At 36.0% G+C, this 27,223-nt stretch overlaps 1 protein-coding gene across 15 annotated transcripts in view; it reads left to right on the forward strand.

The window, feature by feature from the left end:
• The window catches only part of cacna1da (calcium channel, voltage-dependent, L type, alpha 1D subunit, a), an 89,676-nt gene that overhangs the window by 47,461 nt on the left and 14,992 nt on the right, over nucleotides 1-27,223 (forward strand). For 4 of the 15 annotated variants that reach the window (XM_082155731.1, XM_082155730.1, XM_082155737.1 and 1 more), the window contains exons 13-40: nucleotides 368-528; nucleotides 639-864; nucleotides 1,668-1,875; nucleotides 1,946-2,066; nucleotides 3,133-3,223; nucleotides 3,340-3,373; nucleotides 3,458-3,488; nucleotides 3,569-3,695; nucleotides 4,555-4,684; nucleotides 6,548-6,607; nucleotides 6,683-6,742; nucleotides 9,194-9,300; nucleotides 10,010-10,097; nucleotides 10,243-10,350; nucleotides 10,738-10,790; nucleotides 10,977-11,123; nucleotides 13,215-13,416; nucleotides 13,646-13,804; nucleotides 14,443-14,553; nucleotides 16,232-16,315; nucleotides 23,296-23,328; nucleotides 24,149-24,277; nucleotides 24,459-24,524; nucleotides 24,927-25,018; nucleotides 25,174-25,333; nucleotides 26,050-26,177; nucleotides 26,315-26,411; nucleotides 26,511-26,613. In XM_082155731.1, the coding sequence (XP_082011857.1) occupies nucleotides 368-528; nucleotides 639-864; nucleotides 1,668-1,875; nucleotides 1,946-2,066; nucleotides 3,133-3,223; nucleotides 3,340-3,373; nucleotides 3,458-3,488; nucleotides 3,569-3,695; nucleotides 4,555-4,684; nucleotides 6,548-6,607; nucleotides 6,683-6,742; nucleotides 9,194-9,300; nucleotides 10,010-10,097; nucleotides 10,243-10,350; nucleotides 10,738-10,790; nucleotides 10,977-11,123; nucleotides 13,215-13,416; nucleotides 13,646-13,804; nucleotides 14,443-14,553; nucleotides 16,232-16,315; nucleotides 23,296-23,328; nucleotides 24,149-24,277; nucleotides 24,459-24,524; nucleotides 24,927-25,018; nucleotides 25,174-25,333; nucleotides 26,050-26,177; nucleotides 26,315-26,411; nucleotides 26,511-26,613 (3,116 nt within the window). The remainder of the gene's footprint in view (nucleotides 1-367; nucleotides 529-638; nucleotides 865-1,667; nucleotides 1,876-1,945; nucleotides 2,067-3,132; nucleotides 3,224-3,339; nucleotides 3,374-3,457; nucleotides 3,489-3,568; nucleotides 3,696-4,554; nucleotides 4,685-6,547; nucleotides 6,608-6,682; nucleotides 6,743-9,193; nucleotides 9,301-10,009; nucleotides 10,098-10,242; nucleotides 10,351-10,737; nucleotides 10,791-10,976; nucleotides 11,124-13,214; nucleotides 13,417-13,645; nucleotides 13,805-14,442; nucleotides 14,554-16,231; nucleotides 16,316-23,295; nucleotides 23,329-24,148; nucleotides 24,278-24,458; nucleotides 24,525-24,926; nucleotides 25,019-25,173; nucleotides 25,334-26,049; nucleotides 26,178-26,314; nucleotides 26,412-26,510; nucleotides 26,614-27,223) is intronic. The other 11 variants (XM_082155740.1, XM_082155742.1, XM_082155735.1 and 8 more) reach the window with 6 other exon arrangements.

Consider the following 27,223-nt stretch of genomic DNA (forward strand, 5'->3'; position numbering starts at 1 on the left):
GTTCTGTCAAGTTCTCTAGTATTCTAACGTTGTGGTGTCCTTTCTATCTAGTGTTCTAGCTAGTGTTCTGTAATTCTATCTGTGTTATTTATCCAGTATTCCATCATTCTAGTGTTCTGTTTAGTTCTAGCATCCTGTCTATCTACAGTAGAATTCTATTGTTCTATTTAGCGCTCGATCGACTGTTCAAGTGTTCAACTATCCCAGCATTCTGTATCTAGCATTCTATCTCTCTCTCTGCATTCTAATGTCTATTATTGAGAGTTCAGGCGTTCTATCTAGTGTTCAATCTCTCCTTTCAATGCATCATTCTATTTTCATTTCTTCTTGTGTCTGTGTTGTCTGACTTCACTGCCTCCTCTTTCAGTCGGCGCTGGCGTCGCTGGAACCGGTTGTGTCGAAGGAACTGTCGTTTGGCTGTGAAATCTGTGCCGTTCTATTGGCTTGTGATCATCCTGGTGTTCCTCAACACTTTGACCATCTCATCAGAACATTACAACCAGCCCATGTGGCTCACACAAGTACAGGGTGAGCTCTGCGTGTATTTGTACTCCAAGCAATGAGTGTAAAAGATCATGACTGCTTCATGTTCTCACGGTATCCTCTCTTTTCTGACCCTGATCGGTTTTCTCTTGTAGACGTGGCCAATAAAGTGCTGCTGGCCCTTTTCACGTGCGAGATGTTGGTGAAGATGTACAGTCTGGGCCTGCAGGCTTATTTTGTGTCTCTCTTTAATCGTTTTGACTGCTTTGTGGTGTGCGGTGGCATCACTGAGACGATCCTAGTGGAGTTAGAGATCATGTCGCCTCTCGGCATCTCAGTGTTTCGATGTGTACGACTTCTCAGGATCTTTAAAGTCACACGGTAAGGGATCGGAAAATGAAAATTCTTAAAGTGCCCCTCTTATGCTATTTTAAAGGTTCCTAATTTTGTTTTGGTGGTCTTCTACAATAGATTTACATGCATTCAACTTCAAAAAAACACTTTAATTTCCTCATAATATACTTTTCTCACAGTGTCTGAAATGGTATGATAAACTTTCTGTGAGGCAACTCTGCTGTGATTGGTCAGATGGCCCAGTTGTTGTGATTGGTCTACCACTTACAGTACATGTCAGAAATGAAACGCCCATTGCCATATCTGAATTTCAGCTCCAGAGGCTTCCTCAACACTTGATAGCGATACTAACAATAATGATGCTGTTGTTTTTACTGTATCAAGTCTAACACAAGTCCTCATTCTTTGGAGGTGCATGTAAAGTAAATTTGCTTTTACAGCGCAGAAAACAGCGTCTTCTCGGCATGTCAACAACACAAACCAATCTCTTCCAGACCCCAGCTACATCTACAGTGTTTGAGGGTCAAAGTAGACATTTTTCACAGCAAATGAGACTATAGGCTTGCATTATGGCAATGTGCATTTCAGAATCAGTTCTTTCTTTTGGGAGACAATAGCTCCATTTATCATGTACTTTAATCTTTGAAACTTTGCAGACCTTTTACAGTCACAAACAGCTATATCACACACTGCATGAAAGGTAATATCTGAAAAAGAATAATGGGGCACTTATAGTTCATCCTGTTTTTGGACAAAATTACATTTAAGAAAGAAGAATTTTTTTTAGGGCTCAGAACACTTTTTTTACACAGTTTGTTTTTTGCCTTTAGTCATTGGGCGTCTCTCAGTAACTTGGTGGCATCTCTGCTGAACTCCATGAAGTCCATCGCATCTCTATTGCTGCTGCTCTTCCTCTTCATCATCATCTTCAGCCTCCTCGGTATGCAGGTGTTCGGCGGCAAGTTTAACTTCGACGAGACTCAAACGAAGAGGAGCACCTTTGACAACTTCCCTCAGGCCTTGCTCACTGTGTTTCAGGTGTGTGTCTTTTTAAAATGTTATTTTAATGGGATATGTGTTTGCTCATGTGTAACAATATTGTTCTCAGATTCTGACCGGTGAAGACTGGAATGCCGTCATGTACGATGGAATTATGGCATACGGTGGCCCATCATCGTCAGGAATGATCGTGTGCATCTACTTCATCATTCTCTTCATCTGTGGAAACTGTATCCTCCTCTTACTGCTGCTGACTTCCTAATGAAGCCAAAAAAGGAAACGGAAAAACAAAGGGACATTTTTTTTTGTCATTCCCTTAAGGAGTCAATTCATCTTCTTAGACGTCAGACATGTTGGTGTAAGCCTAATTGTGCGGCTAATTGTAGATTAGTTTTTAACTATCTTGGTTGCAAGAGAAAAGTTTGTAGTTTCAGTTCCTGGGATGTTACCCTAGAATCAGAGAGTTAAGTCCCGCCCCATTACTGTTTTTGTCTTGAATGAGGCAGTTGAACCCTAGTGCCTACTTACTATATATATATATGTGTGTGTAAATGTAAATGTTGCGGTTTCTGTAAAAATATTAAGCAGCACAACTGTTTTCAACATTGATAATAAGAAGAATTGTTTCTTGAGCAGCAAATCAGCATATTAGAATGATTTCTGAAGGATCATGTGACACTGAAGACTGGAGGACTGCAAAGATTCAGCTTTTATATCAGATGAATAAATTACATTTTAAAATATATTAAAATATTTTAAGTTGAAATAATATTTCACAATATTTCAGTTTTTACTGTGCAGCCTTGGTGAGCATATAAGACTTAAAGAGACAAAAAAAATAACAATTTAAAAATCCAGACCCTAAACTTTTGAACGGTAGTGTTTGTTTATGTAGCATATGTGTAGACAATGTGCAAATTAAATGTGATGACAAATTTTAAACACAAAGGTTTATAGCTTTAAGAAATAGAATTGATCATAAAATCTTCCAATATTGAATCATCTTCATATCATTCCAAACCTGTTTGCTGTAATTTTCTTTATATTGCCACAGTTCATAGTGACCTAATCTGTCAATCTCCAAAAATGAAACAAACAAAAGAACCTTAACTAAAGAAGTTTTGGTTCAGTATATAGCAGTTTGCTATTTCATAATGTCAAGACATACAGTATATTGAATATTGTGAAAAGGCTTAAAATATTGAGCTCTGGTAGTAATGCATTGCAAAATTGTGTTGTTTTCTTATGAGCATCACAGTATAAAGCTGTTGGTTTACTTAACACATTGACACCTAGACATTCTTCTGAACGTGTTCTTGGCCATCGCTGTGGACAACCTTGCAGACGCGGAGTCTCTGAACACAGACACCGACGATAAGAAGAAATGGTAAATGATAAAAACATGTAGAGGTCATTTAATCAAACATTGAGGGCCTGGATCTAGTTTCCACTGCTCGTGTGCTGCATTTTACAGTGCTTGTTTTCGTGCCTTTTTTTCCCAAGTGAGGAAATTGATGAAAATGAAGATGATGCCAAGGTAACTATTGTGTGCCTGTTTTTTGTGTTTTATGTGTTTTTGTGTTAGTAGTAGGATATTATAGCGTTGCTTTCTTTCCTTCAGGCTGGAGAGGAGGAGGAGAAGGAAAACGCAGGTAAAGAACTATATCATGTCGTTGCACATCCAAGATGATTTTTTTCTAAACTTGTCCTGATCATCGTGTCCGTGTAACAGAGGAGGAAGAAGAAGAGCCGGACGTTCCTGCGGGGCCCCGTCCTCAGATCTCAGAGCTTGTTAAGAAGGAGAAAATCACTCCAATCCCAGAGGGCAGTGCGTTCTTCATCTTTAGCAACACAAACCCGTATGTGTCACATTGACGTCTGCTCAAACATACACACAACTAGACAGGAACAAAGACCCATGTAAACGTTTACACACACTTCGTTTCTGAATCAGTCTTTTTACATTACGTTTATGCATTTGCCAGATACTTTTATCCAAAACAACTTGTATTGCATTCAAGGTATTCATATCCTTTTATGCATTCCCTGAGAGTCAAACCCATGACTTGGTGTTGCTAGCATTTTATTTTAGTATTATTTAAATGCTAATATAGTATTTGTTCATATTTTAGATTAGCTTAATTTTAGTTTAAGTCTTTGTAATTTTGTTATGTGCTTTTGTCATTTTATTAGTTTTTTTTTTGTATTTCTATATAGCTTTAATTTATTTTTATTTCAGTTTTAGTTATAATAACATTAAAGGCAACATTTCAAATTTTTGTTTAAATGTATTTTATTTTTTATATTGTAAAACTAATATTTTATTTCAGCTTTTTTAATTACTGAAAACATTAACAACACTGTTTTGAGTTATAGTAACACCGTTGGAGAAAATCTTAATTTCATTAAAAGTATTAGAATTCTATTTGAACAGAGCCTGTCACAAATTTGTTCTTCAGATGTTCATTTTAGTTGGCATTAATGTGTCACCACAGCATTAGTTTATCGTTTTGGACAATATAAGAAAAACCTGATCAAGTGTCAGACTGTTGTTTTTGCATTTCGATTAAATCCATGTTTATAATGACTAGGCAAATGATTTTATTGTTTTAATTGCTTAGAAAAGCCTTTTTTCTACACATTTGATGCTTCTGGATCTTGAACACATATATAGTGTCTAAGATGTTTTTCAGTGTCTCCTCCTCTCTCTCTCTGTAGAATTCGAGTCGCCTGCCACAAGCTGATAAACCACCACATCTTCACCAACCTCATCCTCGTGTTCATTATGCTAAGCTCCGCCTCCTTGGCCGCTGAGGACCCAATCAGAAACTTCTCTGCCCGGAATATCGTGAGTACAACTTGCTCGCACATACAGAAGCTATTTGTTTCTGCAAATGTCACATTATTCATTAATGTCCAAAACATATTCATACTCGATATATTCAATCTAAAACAACATTGTAAACAAAAGTTTAGTGTTATGATCAAGCATAAGTGCAACGGTTTTTGTTTGTTTTGTTTTGTTTTTGGTTAAGAGCTATGTAGTTTATGTACTCAGATTGTAAGCATAAAAAAAAAACTACATTATTATTTTTATTATTTAATTTTATGATTAAATAAGAGCTTTCCAAAGCATTTACAGATAAAGTAAAACAAATATGTTTACAAGTAGTTATATGTTACTCACTCTCATGTCATTCTAAACCCGTAAGACTTTCGTTCATCTTAGGAACATAAATTAAGATATTTTTTAAGGAAATCTGAGAGATTTCTGTCTTCATCATTGATCAATGTTTATATTTAAATTAAACGTAAATTAAATCTGTTCATATAAAGCAATCGTGTCTCATAAACTGCTCAATCTCTTTTTGAAGTTTTTGAAGTGTCAGTGTTTTGGGTGAATGGACTTTCAATGGAGGCACAGAGATCTCTCAAACTGCATTAAAAGATCTTCATTTGTGTTCTGAAGATAAACAGAAGTCTTATGGACTTGGAACGACATGAGAGTGAGCAAATGACAGAATTTTCATTTTTGGCTGAACTAACCCTTTAAAAGGGTTAAATGTAGGGGTGTAACGGTTCAAATAATTCACAGTTTGGTTTTTATCACGGTTTCAGGGTTTCGGTACGGTTCGGTATGTGCTATGTTCAGGGAAAAAAGGTACAGTCAAATAAAAACAAAGAAAATAAAAACAAATAATCAAAGTATAAGCAACAGCACAAAATAATTATGATAGAGCAAAGATACAAAAAAATATATAAACAGTGCTTTTCAGGTTTTTCAGGTATCAGTAGTTTTCAGGTCCAGAAAGTAATCAAATGTAAAATAACATTGCATATAATCTTAACTGTATAAATTAAATAAAGTTACAAATGCAATTCAGTCAAGAGCAGTGAGTGATTTATTTTTTTTCTTCTTTTTTGTTTTGTTTGATAACATTAAAAACACAGACAGGAGGAATATTAGGCTGCTGTCACTTTAAGACGTAATGCACGGATCCGAGATACTGATACTGTACACATGCGTCGTCTTTCTCGACCGTTTACGTTCACTTATGCCATAACCTTCGATATTTGCTAGGATACTCGCCAAGACGGGCATTTTGACAGTTTTTGTGTGAATCTGTCCGTTCAAGAGCAAGACTTGAAAGAGAACTCAATATTTGAGCGCTGTGTGAGACACGGCTTTCCGTGTGTGTGCTTCCGATCGTTGTCCACGTTTTTTGATCATCGCTGTTGTAACGTATCGGGAAGCCAGAATGCTTATCTGACAGAAACATACAGTAGCCAAACTCTGTCTGTTTTACGTGTTGATGTTTTCATCAAACCATATTATAGATGCGTCGTCAGATTTAAGATGAACCGCGGTGCAAGTGCGTGCCAAACCATTGGTGGAGAACGGTACGGTTAGATTATTATACAGAGAACCGTTACACCCCTAGTCAAATGTGATATTTGAGATTAAACTAGTGGAGTTGTATGTTTTGTGCATCTGTTACTCCTTCATCTCTTCATATCTGCTAACCCTTTTCTTCCAAACTAAGGACTTCCTTCACTGAAAGAGTAATGTTTCTGTGATGTAACCATAACAGACTAATAATTAACTAAAGGACACCACATATACCTATAATTCTAAATATATATTCTGATGGTAAATGATGATTGCTAAATGTCCTTGATCTTTGTTAAACATGTACATTGCTCTTTGCAGATACTTGGTTACTTTGACTATGCTTTCACGGCTATCTTTACTGTAGAGATCGTGTTAAAGGTAAATGTCCTGCCCTGTGCTCGTGTTGTGTGTTGTGTATGTTCAGTAACGCTGTAACCGTCTGGTTTATTCCAGGTCCTAGGCTATGCAGATTATGTCTTCACTAGTATGTTTACATTTGAGATCGTGTTGAAGGTAACCTTTCGGCACACAGGCCTGGCTGCATTCTCTCCATGTGTGTCACCTGCTACTTCAGTACTACCTGGCTTGATCAATCTCTTTTCTTTCTCTTTTTTTTTAAACCATGGCACCTCTTTTACTAAAAGACTAAAAGAAAAGAAATGTCTCAGAACATGAAAGCACATCTTCATCAAACACAGCACAAGAGTTGTCAGGTTTTCACTTTTCTTTTGGGGAGAATGACAGGGCTTGAACTCAACCCTGATTGGTCAAAGTGGGGTTAAGGTAGTTTTGAAGGAAACCGATCTGGAGAAATCACACAGGATGTGTCTGTAAAACTAAAATGCTTTTTTTGTTGAGGAAAGAAAGCAATTCAAAAAGACGAAACTATGCAACTCTTTGTGAAATGAAAATAACACTGCCTCTCTCATGCCTTCATAACTGATTGGGCCGTATCCAGTCCATAAAAGAGGGGGCAAATATGACCATGCTTGGACAGAACATGGTTCAAACCCCTTGACTGAGTGCATATCAATGCAATGCGACCTCCAGCGCCATACAGGGCAGCACAGTTGTTATTTAATGAAGATGCAGTAATTCTCTCTGGCTGTGTTCAGAATGTCATACTACAGTACTATTCTATTCCTGCAGATTATAGTATGTATTCTGTGTACAATATGCACATTTTCTCTATATATTTCTAATTGTTAGTTCATTTTAGCTAATGCAATGGCTAATATCAACAAATATGGCCATATTGTGTTACCGAAATAACCAAATAGTCTTAACATATATATTAGATATAATTTATTTTTCAGTTTTAGTAACTTAAAATTATTTATTTCAATGCAACATTTCTAATTTTCATTAACATTTTTAAGTTTACATTTTTCATATAATATGTATGCCCTTTTTTTATTTCAGCTTTATTCCATTAACGAAAATCATTTTTAATAAATTTAGTTTTAGTTAACAATAACCACACTGATTTGAGTCGCAATGACGCCGTTTGTGGAAATCTGAGAAATTATTTAGTTTGAACAGAACATACTTTAAATGTGTTTTAAATTAAAATTTAAATTAAAAAATTTAAGTGAAAACTTAAAATGTGTCCTTCGAATGTTGATTTTAGTTGCCAGGAATGTGTCACCAGAAGTTGTATTAAACATTTTCAGACAGTAAAAAATAACTTGCATTTTGATTAAATCCATATAATTGTGTAATGTAGAAACCCGGAAATAATTACACCATGATTTTTAACCTATTTGTGATCAGACTGCCAAAAATATTTAAAAAAGTACACAAATTTGGCTTTTTGTGAAATACCCAGTATTATTTTTAAGATGCTAACTGGATGCTACTCGCATGCAGGTGATGAGGTCATGGGACAAAAATATTAGCATACTGCTATTTAAATGGTTTATTATGTAAGCATTTTACTTCCCAGTTTTAAAGACCCCTTTAAAATCTAAATTAAAGTTTTATTGCTTTTAGTCCGTCTCGATAAGCTATTATCAATTGAAAATGAGTCAACATGCCGTAGGAAAGGAAACTGCACTTATTAAATGATTTTAATTATTTTTAAGGAATAGTAGGCTAGTATTACATTGTGAACATAGCATCTTGTTTTGTGGAGAGATTCTCATAAGTGCTGATCTTGGACCAGCAACTTCTACCAAAAAATGTTTTGTATGATTTTCTCCTAAAGTGATTTTATGTAGTTATCTAAACTTGGTCTCTGATCAGCAGCCAACGTTCGCGTAACCCAGTGCTCGCCTTCATGGTGTGTGGTTGCATCTGTATTCATAATCATTCAGCAAACGACTCCTTTGCATTCATGATTTTGGAGCGACTTGCTTTGGTTTTGGCTGGTCTTTTCTCTGCCTGCTGAATATGAAGTTAAAGTAGGAGCTTCTTCCCCCTCTTTTTCTTTACCGAATCTTGCCGAGGGAACAGGGCGCAATGTTCTCAAGGATTTGAAAAAAAAAAAAAAAACGGCTCACATGAATGTGACAGTAAGGGAAGTTCTCATTTCAGATCGCCTGATAGATAGGTTCCCTTTCTTTCTGACTCTTCTCTTGCTCTTTTATCTTTTCCTCCTGTACTCTTCCTGTCGATCCTTATTTCTTCTGTCATAAGTTAGTCCCCTTCAAAGCTCGGCAACAAACAGCATGTTTTATTGCTGGGCCCCCTAGTGGTGGATTGTGAAACAGAGCTTACTACTACATTCATGTTGACTCAAGCCGTGAGGGTTTGGCGGAGTTAGCGCTAGGATCTCGCCTTTAGTCCAACTCCGAGCACGCCACCCTTAAAAAAGAGTGATATTAAGGAGTGTAAATGTGTGTTTCTGTCTATGCGAGTGTGTGTGTGTGTGTGTGAACTCTGTCTGAGAGTGTGATTTACTGTTTTCTCTATGTCCTTCATTACGGTAGGGCAATTGTTGACCATCTACGCTTGTTTTGTTAGATGACCACATATGGCGCGTTTCTCCACAAGGGGGCGTTCTGCAGGAACTACTTTAATCTCCTAGATCTGCTGGTGGTCGGCGTGTCGCTGGTGTCCTTCGGAATTCAGTGAGTGATGGTTATATTTTAAGGATGCACGATTAATCGCCATAAAAACAAAATCGCAATATGGCTTAGTGTGATTATCAAATCACAAAAGCTGCAATTTAATTAAATACTGTATATACGCTACATGTTTCAGAGTGAAGCATGGCATTGTGTTCTTTTACACACGAGCTGCTCATCATTTGGGGTTTTCAGCGTCCCAGAACGGCTCAGTTCGGGAATCATTTTCCCCACCTGATAAGAGAAGATTTAAGGGCTCCCTACAGTTTTCTTCCCAAATAAGACAGCTATAATTTTTTTTTAAATTTTTTTATTTAAACATATTTAAAATTAGTAATTTTACAATTTTACTGTATTATTATTTTCTTACATGCAATTTTTTTTATTTTACAGTGACATTTTACAATTGTAATTTTTCTTATTTTATTTTTATTTAGAAATAAATATTAGTAATAATAAGAGATATTTAAGAGATCTCACTTGTGGTTTTTCTTTCCTATGGGACATGCTTGTTTGATGCTGGTCAGTCTGTTGGACAAGCATCACCTCGCTGTTCACCGGCAAAACTTAGCATGGCATCATGAAGTCAGTTGACCAAGGACCAAGTCTTGCTGGTCAATCAGGTTTAGAAGCCTGGCAGAAACTCCAATATCAAAGAACTGAAAGCATGGAGTTTGTTTTTTGGTAACGCGGACACTTGTTTCTCTTGCAGATCGTCAGCCATCTCAGTGGTGAAGATTCTGAGGGTTCTGAGGGTGTTGCGTCCACTCAGGGCCATAAACCGAGCTAAAGGACTGAAGGTTCTGCCTATTGCTTTACTTTGAGATGAATTGTCTTCATATATTTTATTATGTTTATGGTTTTGGAAAAATATAGCGCTGTCCATTTGTTTAAGATTTTACATCTGTCTGACAACCTCTGACTTTTAATCTTTGCCGTCTGCAGCATGTGGTCCAGTGTGTGTTTGTGGCCATCAGGACTATTGGAAACATCATGATTGTCACCACACTGCTACAGTTTATGTTTGCCTGCATTGGTGTACAGCTCTTCAAGGTAAAATATGTCATATACTGTATGGGGTCGGGTTTTTTTTTATGTTTTTGAAAGTCTCTTATTCTCACCAAGGCTGCATTTATTTGATAAAAAATAAAGTAAAAACAGTTATGTTGTGAAATATCATTACAATTTAAAATTACTCTTCTCTTTTTTTAAATGTATTTGAAAATGTAATTTATTCCTGTGATGCAGCATCATTACTTCAGTATCACATGATCCTTCAGAAATCATTCTAATATGCAGATTTGGCATTTAAGAAATATTTCTTATTAATGTTGAAAACAGTTGTTCTGCTTAATATATTTGTGGAAACCTTTCCAGATAATTTTATGAATAGAAATTTCAAAAGAACAGTATTATTATTATTATTTACTTTTTCTTCAGGGGAAGTTTTACCGTTGTAATGATGAAGCCAAGTCCACCTCAGAGGAGTGCAAGTGAGTCTAATTGAAGTTTTTAATCATCACTGATGTTAATAATTAGCCTTATGAAATAAGTATGAAATGCTGCTTTCATAAATTTATTGAAAATGTATAAATGTATTGCAAGTTAATGTAATAATCAAACTTATACAAAATGCAGTGGCTATTAGAGAGGGTAAAATAAGCATTTCTCTCTCTCAGGGGAACATATATCATGTATAAGGAAGGAGACTTGAACCAGCCAATCATTCAGAAGCGTCATTGGCACAACAGCGATTACAACTTTGACAACGTGCTCATGGCCATGATGGCTCTATTCACAGTGTCCACGTTTGAAGGCTGGCCATCGTAAGCATTCAACAATACACCATTTTATAACTTGGATATAGAATAGCGCCTTTATTTTATTTTCCATTTTGTTATTTTATGTTATTTTATTTTTTACACCTTAATATAGATTAGATATAGAAAAGGCCCATTTTTTTTTTTTATGCAATGTTTAAAGGAACACTCCACCGTTTTTTGAAATAGGGCTTATTCACCTTCTTTCCTACATTTAGATAGGTGGGCAAATGCATTTTTGTCTCAGTGCATGCATTGTTTTAGTTTGACAGGGTCGGCGCTAGCTTAGCTTAGCATAATGAATGGAATCCTTTGTTGCCAGCTAGCATGTCCTGAGTAAAAGTGATATAACATTTTTTAAAAACCCACCTAATTACTTCTTGTGGCCTGCGTATTCACAAAAAGTACAAATAGCGATGCAGATTAACACTAGACGATTTCCTATGCAGATATTGACTTGGGACTATATTAGGGGGAAGCACAGGTGAAGCACTGCTACTTGGGCGCAGAGATATCACGCCCAAGTAGCAGTGCTTCTCCTGTGCTTCCCCCTAATATAGTCCTTAATATATAAGTCAATATCTGCCTAGGAAATCGCCTAGTGTTAATCTGCATCACTATTTGTACTTGTTGTGAATAAGCAGGCCACAAGAAGTAATTAGGTGGGTTTTTAAATTTTTTTATATCACTTTTACTCAGGACATGCTAGCTGGCAACAAAGGATTCCATTCATTGTGCTAAGCTAAGCTAGCGCCGACCCTGTCAAACTAAAACAATGCATGCACTGAGACAAAAATGCATTTGCCCACCTATCTAAATGTAGGAAAGAAAGTGAATAAGCCCTATTTCAAAAAACGGTGGAGTGTTCCTTTAATTTGTATTTTTATTACCTTAATATAGATTGTATATAGAGCCGAGATATGTGTGTGTATATGTATGTATATGTATGTATGTGTATATATATATATATATATATATATATATATACACACACACAGTGTATATAGAGTATATGCTCTATATAGCACTATGCATTTAATTCACCTAATTATAGCACCTTTTTATATAATTATTTGCCTTATAGATCAGAAATAGAATAGCACTGTTTATTTTATATTTTATTTTATGCATCTTATTATAGATCAGATACATGAATGCCACCTTTATTTTTTTAGGAACTTTATCCTAGTGAAAAACAATTAGACCAAAATGTATTTGAAATGCATTTATTTTATGCTAAGTATACTATAAATACATTTACATATTTATGTACTTAATATGAATACCCTGCAATTGTACTCTTGGTATACTAAATTGATATACTTACAGTCTGCTAAATTGTGTACTTAATGCACTTCAGTTATCTAGAAGTAGTGCATGCATTTGACTGATATACAGTGATCAGACTATCCTAATTTTACTAATACGGATATCAAAACGCATTTTAGGCTTAATTTTAATACGTGCATTGTACAATAAAGAAGTACTCAAAAATAAAGTTTAATTATAATATTTATATTGGAAAGTTTCAAGCGATATTTAAGTAAATATGTTAATGGATTTGTACTATACTTTACTGTAGTATGAAGTAAGTGTATTTTAAATACATTTTGATATAATAAAAAAAAAATGGATATAAAAACCCTTTTATATATTACATGTGTTACTCTTTATGCATGCATTTTAAAGGAGCAAAAATCCCAAGCAGTTATCAGAAGCCTAAGCCTAATAAAATGGCTCAATGTAATTGGATATTGCAAAATGACAAATATTGGTTCTTGTATTGCGAGTTCTTACTCAGACAGTCGAGTTTCCTTGTTCAAAAGCACGGGGGTAAATGAACGAGAGTGTTATTGTAATTTTTGTGTTTGTATTGGCGCTGTTGGCAAGTGCCACTGTGAACTCGATGCCAACAGTACCACGCTGTTCCTGTAATTACAACACCACACTGCTTCAAATGTTCTGTTAGTTTAACACACACTCTCACACACACAGTGACAGAATGACACAATATCGCTGTTCCGTAACTGAGGGTGTTGAAGTAGTTTTTCCTTAACTCTCCATTCTCTTAGTTTACTTCATGTCATCTTTCCTAAGGTTGTTGTACAAGGCCATAGACTCCAACCGGGAGAACATGGGTCCGATCTACAACTACCGTGTGGAGATTTCCATCTTCTTCATCATCTACATCATCATCATCGCCTTCTTCATGATGAACATCTTCGTGGGTTTCGTCATCGTGACCTTTCAGGAACAGGGAGAGAAAGAGTACAAGAACTGTGAGCTGGACAAGAATCAGGTAAGAGAACACACACTAGGATTGAGTGGAAACTCGTGTGAACTGCATTGATCTAGACTTTATATCTCAATGCATTCTTTTTCCATATAGTACACCAAAAAAAGTATGCTAGCTTATAAAGACCCCTTTTTTAAATCAAAGACAGCATTGCATGTAGTATATCCTTCATAGCTAATAAATACATGAATTGACAGAATGAAAAGCATAATTTGATGTGTGTCGTCCTCAGCGTCAGTGTGTGGAGTATGCATTAAAAGCACGTCCTCTCAGGAGGTACATCCCAAAGAACCCGTATCAGTATAAGTTCTGGTATGTGGTGAACTCCACCGGCTTCGAGTACATCATGTTTGTCCTGATCTTACTCAACACCATCTGTCTTGCGGTGCAGGTAACTTCCTTTATTCCTAGGTAATTATAAGTAGTCTTAGTTTGCTTTCATGCTTAATGTTTAAATAATTGTTTGTGTTTAAATATTCAAACCTGCTTCATATGCTCATTTTGTCATTTTATTTGATGAGATATAACTATGCATTAATACACATTAATTTTATTATGATTTATTTATTATATTATTTAACTGTATATTTCATATTAATTAGCTCTTTATAGTCCCCATTAAATCAAAAAATTTGGTGTGTAGCTTTTAGTGCATGTCTATACAATATATGATGTGTGTATATATAGCATACAAAATGTATTTGGGAAAAAAAATCAAATATATTGTGTGTGTATATATATATATATATATATATATATATATATATATGATTCATAATTATGCTATTATAGTGTTTATTAATATTTAAGATACCTTTAAATTTGTATATTTTTAGTTTTTGTTTTCTGTTATAAAAAAATATATAAAATATATATATATACACACAATTTTTTTTAAAGTTTTTTTTTGTTTGTTTTAGTTAACAATAACGACACTGGTATGCAGGGTGTATATTCATATTTGTCTAATGAAATGGCCTTTCACTTATACATTTTCTACAATTTAATATCATTCATTTATGCGGCCAGCACTATGGTCAATCCGAGCAGTTCAGTTATGTAATGGACATCCTGAATATGGTCTTCACTGCCGTCTTCACTGTGGAGATGGTCCTCAAACTGATCGCTTTCAAACCCCGGGTGAGTAACTCAAACACATAGATGCACACCATTATACATAATCACACAATTTCCCATTTGGACATTCAGAACAGTGCAGTATAAATACACTTCCCTCCTCAATATGTCATGCTCTTCCACTTACATCGTTAGATGGTTACACAAGGTTTGTAATGTTAACTGCCCACTTTTACACATGCAGGTTTGTGTTGCGAGGAAGGACAGAATGCTAGTAAGCATCTCAGCGTGATGTGCAGTGCTGTCGTTTTCAGCTTTTCTGTGTGGCGTGACTAACAGTGTCTCTTTGACACGAACAGATTCAGTCCATCATCTGACAACAGCACAGTTCTTCCTTTACTAGAAAATAATATAGTCAACTTTCCTACTTTATATTAATATGCTCAAAAAAATATTTAGGTCTAATTTTAAGATTTATGTATTTGAATTGCTTTAAAATTTCCATCCGTTTTGATTAAATAGTTTTAACATAAACTAATAAATGTTTTTTTTAATAAATGTTTTAATTTAGACCCCCCACCCCCCCCCCCCCCCCCCCCAACGCAATCACGAACATAATGGTTCAGTTATTTTGCTCAAAGTTGTAATCACAACGATTGTTGTCATTTGAGAGATTTATTTTAAAATTTCATCAGAACGTAAAAAACTTAATCATGACGTTGGTGTCGTCTCATCATTGTCTCGTCGTATTCATTGAAAAAAGGTCATCGACCAGCATTTTTTGTCAAAGATTTTGCTAACGAAATTAACAGTATTTCGCATGCACTTCCAAGGATGTGGACCTAGGCTCAAATTGATATGGTAAAAACGACACCATCGTTACTGTTGTAATCGCTGTGTGCCGAGAAGCCTCCGGAGCTGAAATTCAGGTAGCAAGCGTTTGGTTTCTGACATGCACTGTAAGCGGTAGACCAATCACAACAGACTGGGCCATCTGACCAATCAGAGCAGAGCTTTTTGGAGAGGCCGAATCCTTTATCAAACCGTTTCAGACACTGTGAGAAAAGAGGTGATGCTGCAATGGATGTTATGAGAAAATGAAACCGTGTTTTTATTTATTTATATATATTTTTTCACCTTGGATTCATGTAAACCTATTGCAGGAGACAAAATAGGAACCTTTAAAATAGCATAATAAGGGCACGACCTAATTGGATGGAAAATGTTATACTGTATGCAATTCAAGTACATCAATCTTAAATATAGGCCCAAATATGTGTACTTGGTTTGGGTGATACTTTAATAAATAAGCTGCTAACAGTTTTTTAAATGATCGGAAATGTACTGCATCTAACTTCTAATCACACATATATTCCCTGGCCGTCCACCCCTTGGCATTTCTCAGGGGTATTTTGGGGACGCCTGGAACGTCTTTGACGCTTTGGTTGTGATCGGCAGCATTGTAGACATAGTGCTCAGTGAGATTGATGTAAGTACAGCACAGTTCTAGGCCCTGTGTGTCCCCTCTTATATCCGCTCAACCCTTATCTTCAGACAGGCTCAGATTTCAGCTCAGGATGAGCTACTGTACTTTTCAACTGACGACTTGTTTCTTTAACTGAGATCTAACATCTGTATTTCTTTCTGTGTGTCTTCTCTGCACCTTCTTTTTCCTCCCTCATTCTATTCCATTCATTTCTTTCCCCCTCTTCCTTGTGTGTGGTGTGTCTTTTATTAACAGCATTATTTCACTGACGCATGGAACACATTTGACGCCTTAATTGTTGTCGGTAGCGTCGTAGATATTGCTATCACTGAAGTCAAAGTAAGTACAACCGTTTTTCGCCTTTCCAAGTGTAGAAGCCTTGCAAAATAAGCATATCTGGTGCCCAACACAGATTTTATCCATAAGAATATCTTTATTATGTGCTTCAGAACCCAGATTTGGACATCAAGTGGGACTCAACACAGTAACAAAATTGTTTATTGTACAAAAGTGAAATAAAAATATTGATCTATTTTTATTTTAAATGTAAATATGTATTTATATATATTTTTTAAAGAAATATCTTATGCTCACCTAGCAGTAATGTTGTGAAATATTAATACAATTTAAAATAACTTTTATATTTGAATATATTTTAAAATGTAATGTATTATTATATTACTATTATTATTATATGATATAAATATCATTTAAATTATTATATAATTTAAACAAATTTATATTTAAAGAATATTTTAAACATAAACAGTTATGCTGCATAATTATATATACAGTATACTGTATATAGAGTGAGAATTTTTTTTTTTTTTTGAAATCTCTTACTCTTACCTAGGCTACATTTATTTGATAACAAAATACATGAAATATATATATATATATATGCTGTGACAATAGTTTAATTTCTTGTAATGGCACTGGTGATTTTTTTGCAAGGTTTCACTATATGTTGTCTTGAGTTATTTGTGATGTGAGTTGAGGTCGTTTAGCTAACCTTAATAACATTAACAGTCACACCTTCTCTTTCCCCTGCTTATCTGAGATAAAACAACATCTTGTGAACCTCGAGGACTCTGCTGCTGAGAAAACTGCTGAAATCTCTGACCGATCTTTTTGTTGTATATTTGTGTGGACCTTAAATCCGTTGTCTCGCATCCAAATGTGTGTAAATGCAGCAAGAACTGCAGAAACCCATCAGCTGGTTTGTCTAACGCTTGTTCTTCCATTCTGTCTCCATAGAAACTTTTAGAGGCAAGTATGGAAAAATGTGATCTCCTGTTTTGCTTGTGTTCTGCTTCATAATGACTTTATTCCTTGAAGTGCTGTGAGGACAAAAAAAAATTCTTGTCAAAAGTTTGACAATATTGTTCCGGTTTAAGAGTTGTCATCAAGATCAGTTCAGAAAAAAGATTATAATTGTGCCTTGCTGATTTAGTGTAATGAAGTAAAGCCCTCGCTGCCTTGGCTTTACTGATTACATCAAGCCAAATCAGCATTAATGATTAGTTTTTGTGGGCAGGAAGGTTGATGACTTTGTTAAAGGAACAGACCACCACTTTTTGACATCACACTTAAAATGTCCAGCATCAAACAAATCAATATGGAAACTTCAACAATTGAATTATCTGCTTCGTTACTAAAACATTTTATATTAACATTATATTATCAGTGTTGTTGTAGTATTTTATACTTGTATAGTGTTTATTCATATGTTGAATTGGCTTTTATTGTTGTATTGTCAGTTTTCATTTTATTACTTCATTTTAATACTTCGACTTAAACTTATTTATTTCAGTTAGTTGCAGGGCCTAACACTAACTTTTTTATCACATATTTTTCACCTGCTTTTTATTTGTTGATATAATTTGTTGTTCGATTAACATTTAAAACACAGACGACAGCAGGAATATTGGGCTGCTGTCACTTTAAGAGCTCATGCACATATCTAATACAGTATACTGATACTGATACACATGCGTTTACTTTCTCAACTGTTTACGTTCACTTAAGACATAACCAGCTATGTTTACTACTAGGATACTTGCCATTTTTTTTTACATAATTAGTGAATTTGTCCGTTCAAGTGCAAGAAGATGTGAAAGAGCTCAGTTTAGTATTCGCGTGCTGTCTGAGACGTGGCTTTATGGGAGTAACAGAATGAGCTCCCTTTCGAGTCTTTTTGAATATTGTCAAAGCTTAAACTTTCATGACGATGCAGGGCTGGCCCGTCAACTGTCCCGAGCGTCGTTCACGTTTGTTCATTTTGATGCATTGTTAGAATTCATAAAAATGGCCAACTGGCTGGCCGGCCAACTGGCGAGCAACGTCGTTTCATATACTCGCCAACACAGATTTTTACTCTCATTTGGCGCTTGGCGGGAGTTAATTTTAGGCCCTGATTAATTGTACGTTTTTCCATCCAATATTCATATTTTATTTTGTTTTATTTTAATATTTTTATTATTTATTATTTCTGTATTATTTCAATTAACAAAAACATATTTTTAATAGTTTTAGTCAACAGTATCAACACTATTATATATATTTTTAAATATATACAATGACATTTTACCTAGTTGTGCTATAAATACTTGAAATGTTAAGTTGAATGCTGGACATGAAGAGGGTGGTGCTGGAAAGTGATGGTGTTTAGCAATGGTGGAGTTTCTGTGTGTGATCTCTTTGGTGGTGCTACTTAAAATCCTGTATCTCACAATTACTGTCCAGTTTCAGACATGTAATGTAGGGAATACACACTCTTATGTATTGATTGGTTTGTCTCTCCTCTCACACGCCTGTCACTCTGCTGTCTGAGCTACAGTGCTATCTCTCTGGAGTCTTTCATGTCCCAGCGTCCATATATAAATGTATATATGTGTATATTGTACATGTCCCTATAGGTGTTTGTATTGTGGCCATTTTCATTGGATGTGTTGTGCATTGAGTCTCTGTACGTCGTGTCCTTGTGGACTTGTGATATGTGTTTATGAGAGTTTGTGGATGTTTGTGTGCGAGAGAGAGAATTTGAGAGTGGCTATGTCTTGTCTTTGTATGTTTTTCTTTATTTTCTTTGTCTGTTTTCCTTTACATCTTTATTTTCTGCTGTGTTTGTGCGTTTCAGTGGTGATAAAACTATTAAGAGGTTTCACAAGGTCTTCTATCAAGCCTATCTGACTAGATTCTTGCAATCCGCTAACGGTTTCAGAAGTTCATAGTTCACCCAAAAATTGTCATTATTTCCTCACCCTCATTTTTTTCAAACCTTTACAACATTCTTTCCCTCTTTAGAAATCTTCAATAATAAATTAAACCTGTTTTTTCATGCAACTACACTAAGCATACAATGAATGAAAAATATCATAAAAGTGATCCTTGTGACCTAAGGCCCGTTCACACCAAGGATGATAACTTTAATGTTAACAATAAGGATTTAGTTCTAAAAATTGTTAATAAAAAACTAGCAGAATCACGACTATAATGATAACAGCACAGAGAAACAATATAGTTGGAATCACTTTCAGAACAAATTTTTTCCTGCTGATAAACGATAAAAATATTGACAGCCAATCAGAATCCATCCTGCTTTCAAGAGCTCAAGCATTTAAAGTGGCAGACGACAAACTGCAGCACACTATTATAATAAATAGAGCGATATTGTACATTGATAGTTATCATTTTTAGTGTGAACAGGCATTTAGGTATTATTTTTTTATAGTCTTCTGGACATCATACAATAGCTTTGGAAACATTTATATGCAGGAAATTATTCCCCTATTGTCCATTGCAACTGGATCTATGAGTCAGTGAGTTGAACTCGAGAACTGCAGCAGTTTGATTTGTGAATGAATCATTCAGACCGGTTTTGTGAACTGGATTCAATGAAAAAAGATTCAATTCACAAGAATGTTTTGTTAATGAATCAGACATCGCTATACAAAGGTATGGTTGTGAAGACTTGGGAAAATGGCATAAGTTGTGTGGAACACTTTTACTATACTGTACATTTATGTCATATTTGCAGGTTTTGCACTTTCATGATATTGCAAAGAGTGGTCAGGAAATTCTTTAAAAAATCCATCAGGTTTGAAACAATATGAGGTTACATAATAAAGGAATTGTTATTTTTGGGTGAACTATTTCTTGAATTTGTATAAATAATTATTTTATCATTTTAAAAGCCTTGTGAAACTCATTTTATCACTGTTTTTAGTGGCTTACATGCATGCTGAATTTAGATATACAATTTTAAATCTGCAATTATAGATATACTGTAAAGCATTAGATGAAAGACAGCCAGTACAAATCTGTGGTTTCTCCCCGGATGTGTCCTGCTGTCTGATCTGAGATGCTCGTACAGTATCTATACTCATTAATGCCCGCTCGGGGGTATGTGTGACTTTCACCCAATCTTGCGGTGGTTGGAGTGACTGGTTTGCCCATCCCCTGTTGCATGCTGGGATATGTCCTGCTAACATTAGCTTGATTCTCTGCAGATGGCGCTCGGGCACCCGCTCCACACTCCTCCGGTCAGTGCCCAAGCGGTGTAGTCAGTTTGAAGTTTGCTCTTCCTCTCTTTCAGTGCCTCTTGTTCACCTCCAGACAGAATGGCCCTGGAGCTCAGAGCTGATTTAAATAACGAGAGATCAAAATATCCAATCACTAGCAAACTAATAAAACACCATCATTCTATTATACAGAGTTCATCTGGTAGAATCATATGAATGGGCCTCAACAGGATCTCGGCCTGTGGTCCAGTAGTGTATTTCCCTTTTTTTTATTATATATATATACAATTCGTGAAGAGCTCTAAGCTCTAAACTAATGAATCAATATTAAGTCCGAATCCCACCTAAACCTGATCCAAACCTGAAATGACTCCTTTTTGAGCAAGTAGACTGCTCTGACTCAAATATGAAATGTAATGTTAATATGAAAGTATTGCACTCTACAGTCTTGGAAGAGAGCTCTTGGTTGGTCTGTGTTTAAACTACAGTGTGATTTCTGCGGTTGAGTTCTGTTCTCTGACAGCACAGAGATGCAGTTCATCTGTATATCTATATCTCTGTAGTCTGTCTGTCTGCTGAGTGACTGTCTGTCTCTCTGTTCTGTCTTTCTTCAGTGAGCTGTTAGAGCTCAGAGGAGTGAGTAGAGCAGGTGTGTAGACGTCAGACAGGCTGCATGACCTCATCACTGCTTATTGCTGACTTCCTCCTTCCTTACTTCTCCTTCCTTCCTATCTCATTTCTGCCTTCCTTCCTTAATCCTTTCTTGTTTTCCTTTCTGCTTTTTCTTCCCTTCCTTCCCTCCTTCCTTCTTTCCTTATGTTTTCCTTATGCTTTTTCTCTCATTCCTACCTTCTTTTCTTGTTTTCCATTCTGCTTCTTCCTTCCTTCCTTCCTTCCTTCCTTCCTTCCTTCCTTCCTTATGTTTTCCTTTCTGCTTTTTCTGTCATTCTTACCTTCTTTTCTTAAGTTTTCCATTCTTCTTTTCCTTCCTTCCTTCCTTCCTTCCTTCCTTCCTTCCTTCCTTCCTTCCTTCCTTCCTTCCTTTCTTCTTTTCCTTTCTGCTTTTTCCTTCCTTCCTTATGTTTTCCTTTCTGCTTTTTCTGTCATTCTTACCTTCTTTTCTTAAGTTTTACATTCTTCTTTTCCTTCTTACCTTCCTTCCTTCCTTTCTTGTTTTCCTTTTTGCTCTTTCTCTCCTTTCTTCCTATCTCATTTCTGCTTTCCTTCCTTTCTTGTTTTCCTTTCTGCTTTTTCTTTCTTTCTTTCTTTCTTTCTTTCTTTCTTTCTTTCTTTCTTTCTTTCTTTCTTTCTTTCTTTCTTTCTTTCTTTCTTTCTTTCTTTCTTTCTTTCTTCCTTCCTTCCTTCCTTCCTTCCTTCCTTCCTTCCTTCCTTCCTTCCTTCCTTCCTTCCTTCCTTCCTTCCTTCCTTTCCTTTTTGCTCTTTCCTTCCTTCCTTCCTTCCTTCCTTCAATCCGTCTGCTTTCCACCTCATTCCCTAATTTTTTCTTTATTTCATTTGTTTCCTTCTTTCAGATTTCCTTCCTTATTCTTTCTTTTTTCTGCCATCCATCCATCCTTTCTCTCTTTCTTCTCTTGCATTGGACAGTTAGAGCGCCCTCGAGTGGTGACTCTTCAGCAGGGCACATGCATGGAGGTTCTGCGGTGCTACTGAAACACTGAAGTTCTTCAAAGCTTGTGTTGCTGTTATGGAGAGAAAGACATTGTATGTGTCTAAGCGTGTGCGCACATGCCCGACTGCTTAACGCATGAACCGTCAAACGCTACAGCCAGAAACTGCTTCTTATTATTTCTGCTTCTCATGCAAATGTAAAATGTTTATGATGAGGCTGTATGAGTGAAGCCATATCTGTCTGGAGTCTCTTCTTTCTGCACAGATGAAGGATTCATCTTTTTTTCTGATTACATGCTGAATTTTCTTCCCAGTGTGTGAGTGTTTTAATGTTGATGAATGCGATGTTTGATAAAGTTGTTTGACTTTGCAAAAATAAATTACAGAGTCCAATGGACTAGTAAAAAGATGATGACAGGACATAACCAACTTTTATCTGTACTTAAATTGTTAATTATTACAAAACTTGAAATGTTTTTACTGCGTGGAATTGGTTGCTAGATAGTTGTTAGTGTCACTGTATATGTATTTACTAAATATTCTTTCAGTGAAAGTCTTTTTACAAATAATTATTTTTAATCATACAAAAACTACAGAAACATAATAGCATTCATCTGGTTATATAATTTTTTTTTTTATCACAACATTGACGCTGTCAATGCATCTAAATGTAGAGGAGTGTATATTTGTATTAGTTATACTTGTGTCTTTTGATGATGTTTAGCATTTGTTTGTTTTTTGGATACGCTCTTGTTTACATAGTTGTAATCATTGCATAAGTGTGCGCTAGTCCATCACTGTCCTGTTAATTTGTTTGCGTGTGTATGAATGTGTGTGCTGTATTGTATGCCGATGCTGTCTGCAGCTGCTTATGTAATCCACGGGATAGAAATAAGGTCACATGATGGATCTTCGTGTTATATAAGCCCCTTATGTGAATCTAGTCGTGTTTGTCTCTGGTCACTGGTCATTTTTCAGTCCTTATAAGCAGTTTTGAATGGAGGATTGTCTTGAGGTCGTTTGAGCCAGTTTGCTGTCCTGACATCTGTCGGTTAGAAATGTTATTATAGAGTTTGATATAATGAGTGTCTGTGAATGCGTTTTAAAGCGTAAGTGGCTGTGCTAACGTCATGTGTGAGTGATTAATTCAGGTCTTTGATTTTAAAGCCCACAGAGGCACCTCAGGTGGATGAGTCGGGGGTAAGATATTCTGCCCCTCTTGGGTTTTTTGCCCAATTTTAGAGTCTGCATTCCTTTTCAGGTTTCCGTTTGAGTTCTGATTTGAGTTCTGGTTGAGTTCTGTCTTTTGATTAAACATTGTTACCTCTTAACCCACCCCAACTTCAATTTGTTGTTTCTTTGCATTTATATCTAAGTTTGTTTTATCTTTGTTTGCTTTGGTTTTACATCTTTTGACTTTTTTGTCAATTAGGGGGAGTGTCACGCAAACGTGACAAACTGTGTGAGTGTGTGTGTGTGTGTGTGTGTGTGTGGGGTTGTCGGGCCCTCACGTTTGTAGCGCTGACACTGCTGCATGGTTAAGGGGCCCCTGAAGTCAGGTCAGATTAGGTCGGATCGGGTCAGGTAAGGTTGTGACCTCAAACTGACCTTTCACCCATGAGGTTTGGGGGCCCACTGTAAATTGGCATGAAGTAACTCTGGGTCAAGAGAGCCATGCTTGTGCTGATGTTTGCAGTCAAGTATGGCAAAGTTATTTTTTTTATCCAGCATGCACCCTTCTTCCCCCCTTCCTTTCTTCTCTAGGATTAAAGCATGAAACGCATGGTCTCTGGTTGTGTTTCTGGATCAGTCATACCAGTCTAAATATTATGTTCTCTTAACTTTGACGTTCTAAATTATTACATTTATTTTCAATTCCTAAAATCTAAATTTGGCTCCAAATGAAGTTTAAAACTATATTGTGCTGCCCTCTGCTGGTCAGACTGCCTTAATACAGCCCGATGCCCTGTGTTATCTCTTTTCCCTGATTGGTTCACTGATGCTTACTCCGCCCCCACAGAACACAGAGGACAGTGCTCGCTTCTCCATTACCTTCTTCCGTCTTTTCCGAGTGATGCGATTGGTCAAGCTGCTGAGCAGGGGGGAGGGCATTCGAACCCTTCTCTGGACCTTCATCAAGTCCTTCCAGGTCAGAAGAACATAATGAAAACCCAATTATATAGATATTCTTGATGCTTTTCTCCTTGTTTTACCATAAATCAGTCATGCACTTTATTAGAAAGGTGACTCGTTTACAGTAATAGTGTTTCTGTTTGTGGTCAGTTTGCCATAGATATATACTGTATTTATATGTTATGTTCTTTTCTCAGGCCCTGCCATATGTCGCTTTGCTGATAGCTATGCTCTTCTTCATCTACGCTGTCATTGGCATGCAGGTTAGTTTCATTGATTTTGTCCATGGTGAATTGAATGGATGGTTGGATGATTGTGGTTTGCTGTTGGTCGATCTCATGTGAGTGACAGGTTGCCCCGCCCTCGTGCCAGTAAACACATCATCAGAGAAGAGATGTCGCTGCAAGAGGGAGGGGAAGTAATATTGATTCAAGATTATGACATGATTTAAAATAAATAAATATGATGTGTATGGATAAATAATAAATGCTGCAATATTGCATTAAAAATAGGAATTGTCAGTTTTGATTTCATGGTGACTTTTGCTAAATGGCATTTCAGTGAGTGTATTTGATGACAGGTCTAAAATGCAAATCACCCACATTCAGGGTACTGAACACAGTGCAACTTGATTTACCGTCAGTGGAACTCACTCCATCTTTCAGGTGTTTGGGAAAGTCGCCATGGTGGACCACACACAAATCAACCGGAACAACAACTTTCAGACGTTCCCCCAGGCTGTGCTTCTGCTCTTCAGGTCAGTGAACGGCACGGTGAAGATGTTAAAGCTTTAAATCTTTGTTACAGTTCCCATTTTTTTAATGCTGTCGGTTCATCTAGGAGTTTGTGTTTAATATAAAATGCTTTATCGGATTACATTTGAGATTATGCATCGTGTGTTTTGGGGTGTAGATGTGCTACGGGTGAAGCCTGGCAGGAGATCATGTTGGCGTGTATGACAGGGAAGCTGTGTGACCCGGAGTCAGACTATAATCCTGGAGAAGAGATGACCTGCGGGAGCAGCTTTGCCATCATCTACTTCATCACCTTCTACATGCTCTGCGCCTTCCTGGTACACACATACTAACTACACTTCCTTTAGATTTTTTCCTACTTATTATAATTACCAGAATAATATTATTTATAATATTACATGTCCTCCTTCAAGCATTTTTTGAATTTATTAAAAGCATTATTTGGTATGGAAGCTTGTTTCCTCCTCAGAATAAAAAAAAAGAAAAAGGTAAATGCGTTTATAGAATATAAAACGAGTTTATAGCTCATAATTTCAAGTTATAAACTCATAATTGAGTTTATATATGAACTATATTTATAATTGAACTTTTTTCCTCAGAATGGCATGGATCTCACAAATCAATTTTTTGGGTTTCTGCCACTGAATTTTTTTTTTATTAAAAATGTAATTGTGACTTTATCTTACAATTTGGACTTTTTTCCCTTACAAGTTAATATCTCACACTTCTGACTTTTCTTCTCAGAATTGTGAATTAATATCTCAGAATTGCAAGAAAAAAAGTCAGAATTGTGAGATATAAACTCACAATTATGAGAAAAATGTCAGAATTATAAGTAAAAGTAAAAAGTACTGTTTTTTTGCAATTACTGTACCTTTATTTATTTTTTATTCTGTGGCAGAAACAAACTTGGTCATTTTGAAGCCCCAAAGGGATTTTTTTTTTTTTTTTTTGGACTTCTGGGAAGAATTATAAACTATTTTGTTCTCAAAAGTTGTTCACATGAATCAAATTGAATAATATCTTGTTTTAGATCATTAACCTGTTTGTGGCTGTCATCATGGACAACTTTGACTATCTGACCCGTGATTGGTCGATTCTGGGGCCACATCATCTTGATGAATTTAAGAGGATTTGGTCAGAGTATGATCCAGAGGCCAAGTAAGGATATATGAATGTGTTTGTGAATGTACCTGTATGAAGGAATATCACAATATGCCAGTTGCTTGTCTATGATAGCAATGAAATGAAGATGAAATGTGATTTTTCAGTCAGTGTTTCTCTCTTTTTTATCACAGAGGCAGAATAAAACATCTCGATGTGGTGACGTTGTTACGGCGGATTCAGCCTCCTCTTGGTTTTGGGAAACTCTGTCCTCATAGAGTCGCTTGCAAGGTAAGACATATGCATTTATTAATAATGTGTTTGAACATTTGCAAACACACCCAACCCACCCTCTCCATCTCTATATCTGTCATTCTTTCTCAATTCCAGAGACTGGTGGCTATGAACATGCCCCTGAACAGTGACGGCACGGTCATGTTTAACGCTACACTCTTTGCTCTCGTGAGAACTGCATTGAAGATCAAAACGGAAGGTACGTGAATTCCTTTGCAAAACGCTCTGAATCAAAATTACAGTCGGGAAGTCCATAAACCACTTAATTAGAAATATCCATTTCAATTAAATTATTCAAGACAAGATCATTTGCTTTATTCACAAAAGTCATAAAAGTTAAACATCGTCACTGGCGGAAACCTCATATCTCCAAAAACACTACTTTGGAAAAAACATTTTATTTTTAAAATAATTACATACTGCTGATATTGTGGATTTATTTATGGTCAGACACTTGCATGTGTCATTATACTATTTTTAACATTTGACCAAACTTAAGCCCAAATGGGGTACACAGAATTTTTGACCTGTGAATTTCTGAGAATTTAGGACATGCGTGTTTTGTCCATCATTAGAAAAGCCGCATCTGAGGCAGAAAGTGCATCGCGTTACGTTTTCATCAACTTACCGGTTAAAGTTTACTGTAGCTATGTGGGTGCTAATTTTTTTCTGCCATTTGGCCAAAATCTCATGTTAAGATTAAGTGCATGTAGTTACAGTACCATGCAAAAGTTTGGGGTCAATAAGATTTTAAAATGTTTTTGAAAGAAGTCTTTTATACTCACCAAGACTGCATTACAAATTAACGT

The sequence above is a fragment of the Leuciscus leuciscus genome (assembly GCF_965113295.1).
Source record: "Leuciscus leuciscus genome assembly, chromosome: 23".
Lineage (NCBI taxonomy): Eukaryota > Metazoa > Chordata > Actinopteri > Cypriniformes > Leuciscidae > Leuciscus > Leuciscus leuciscus.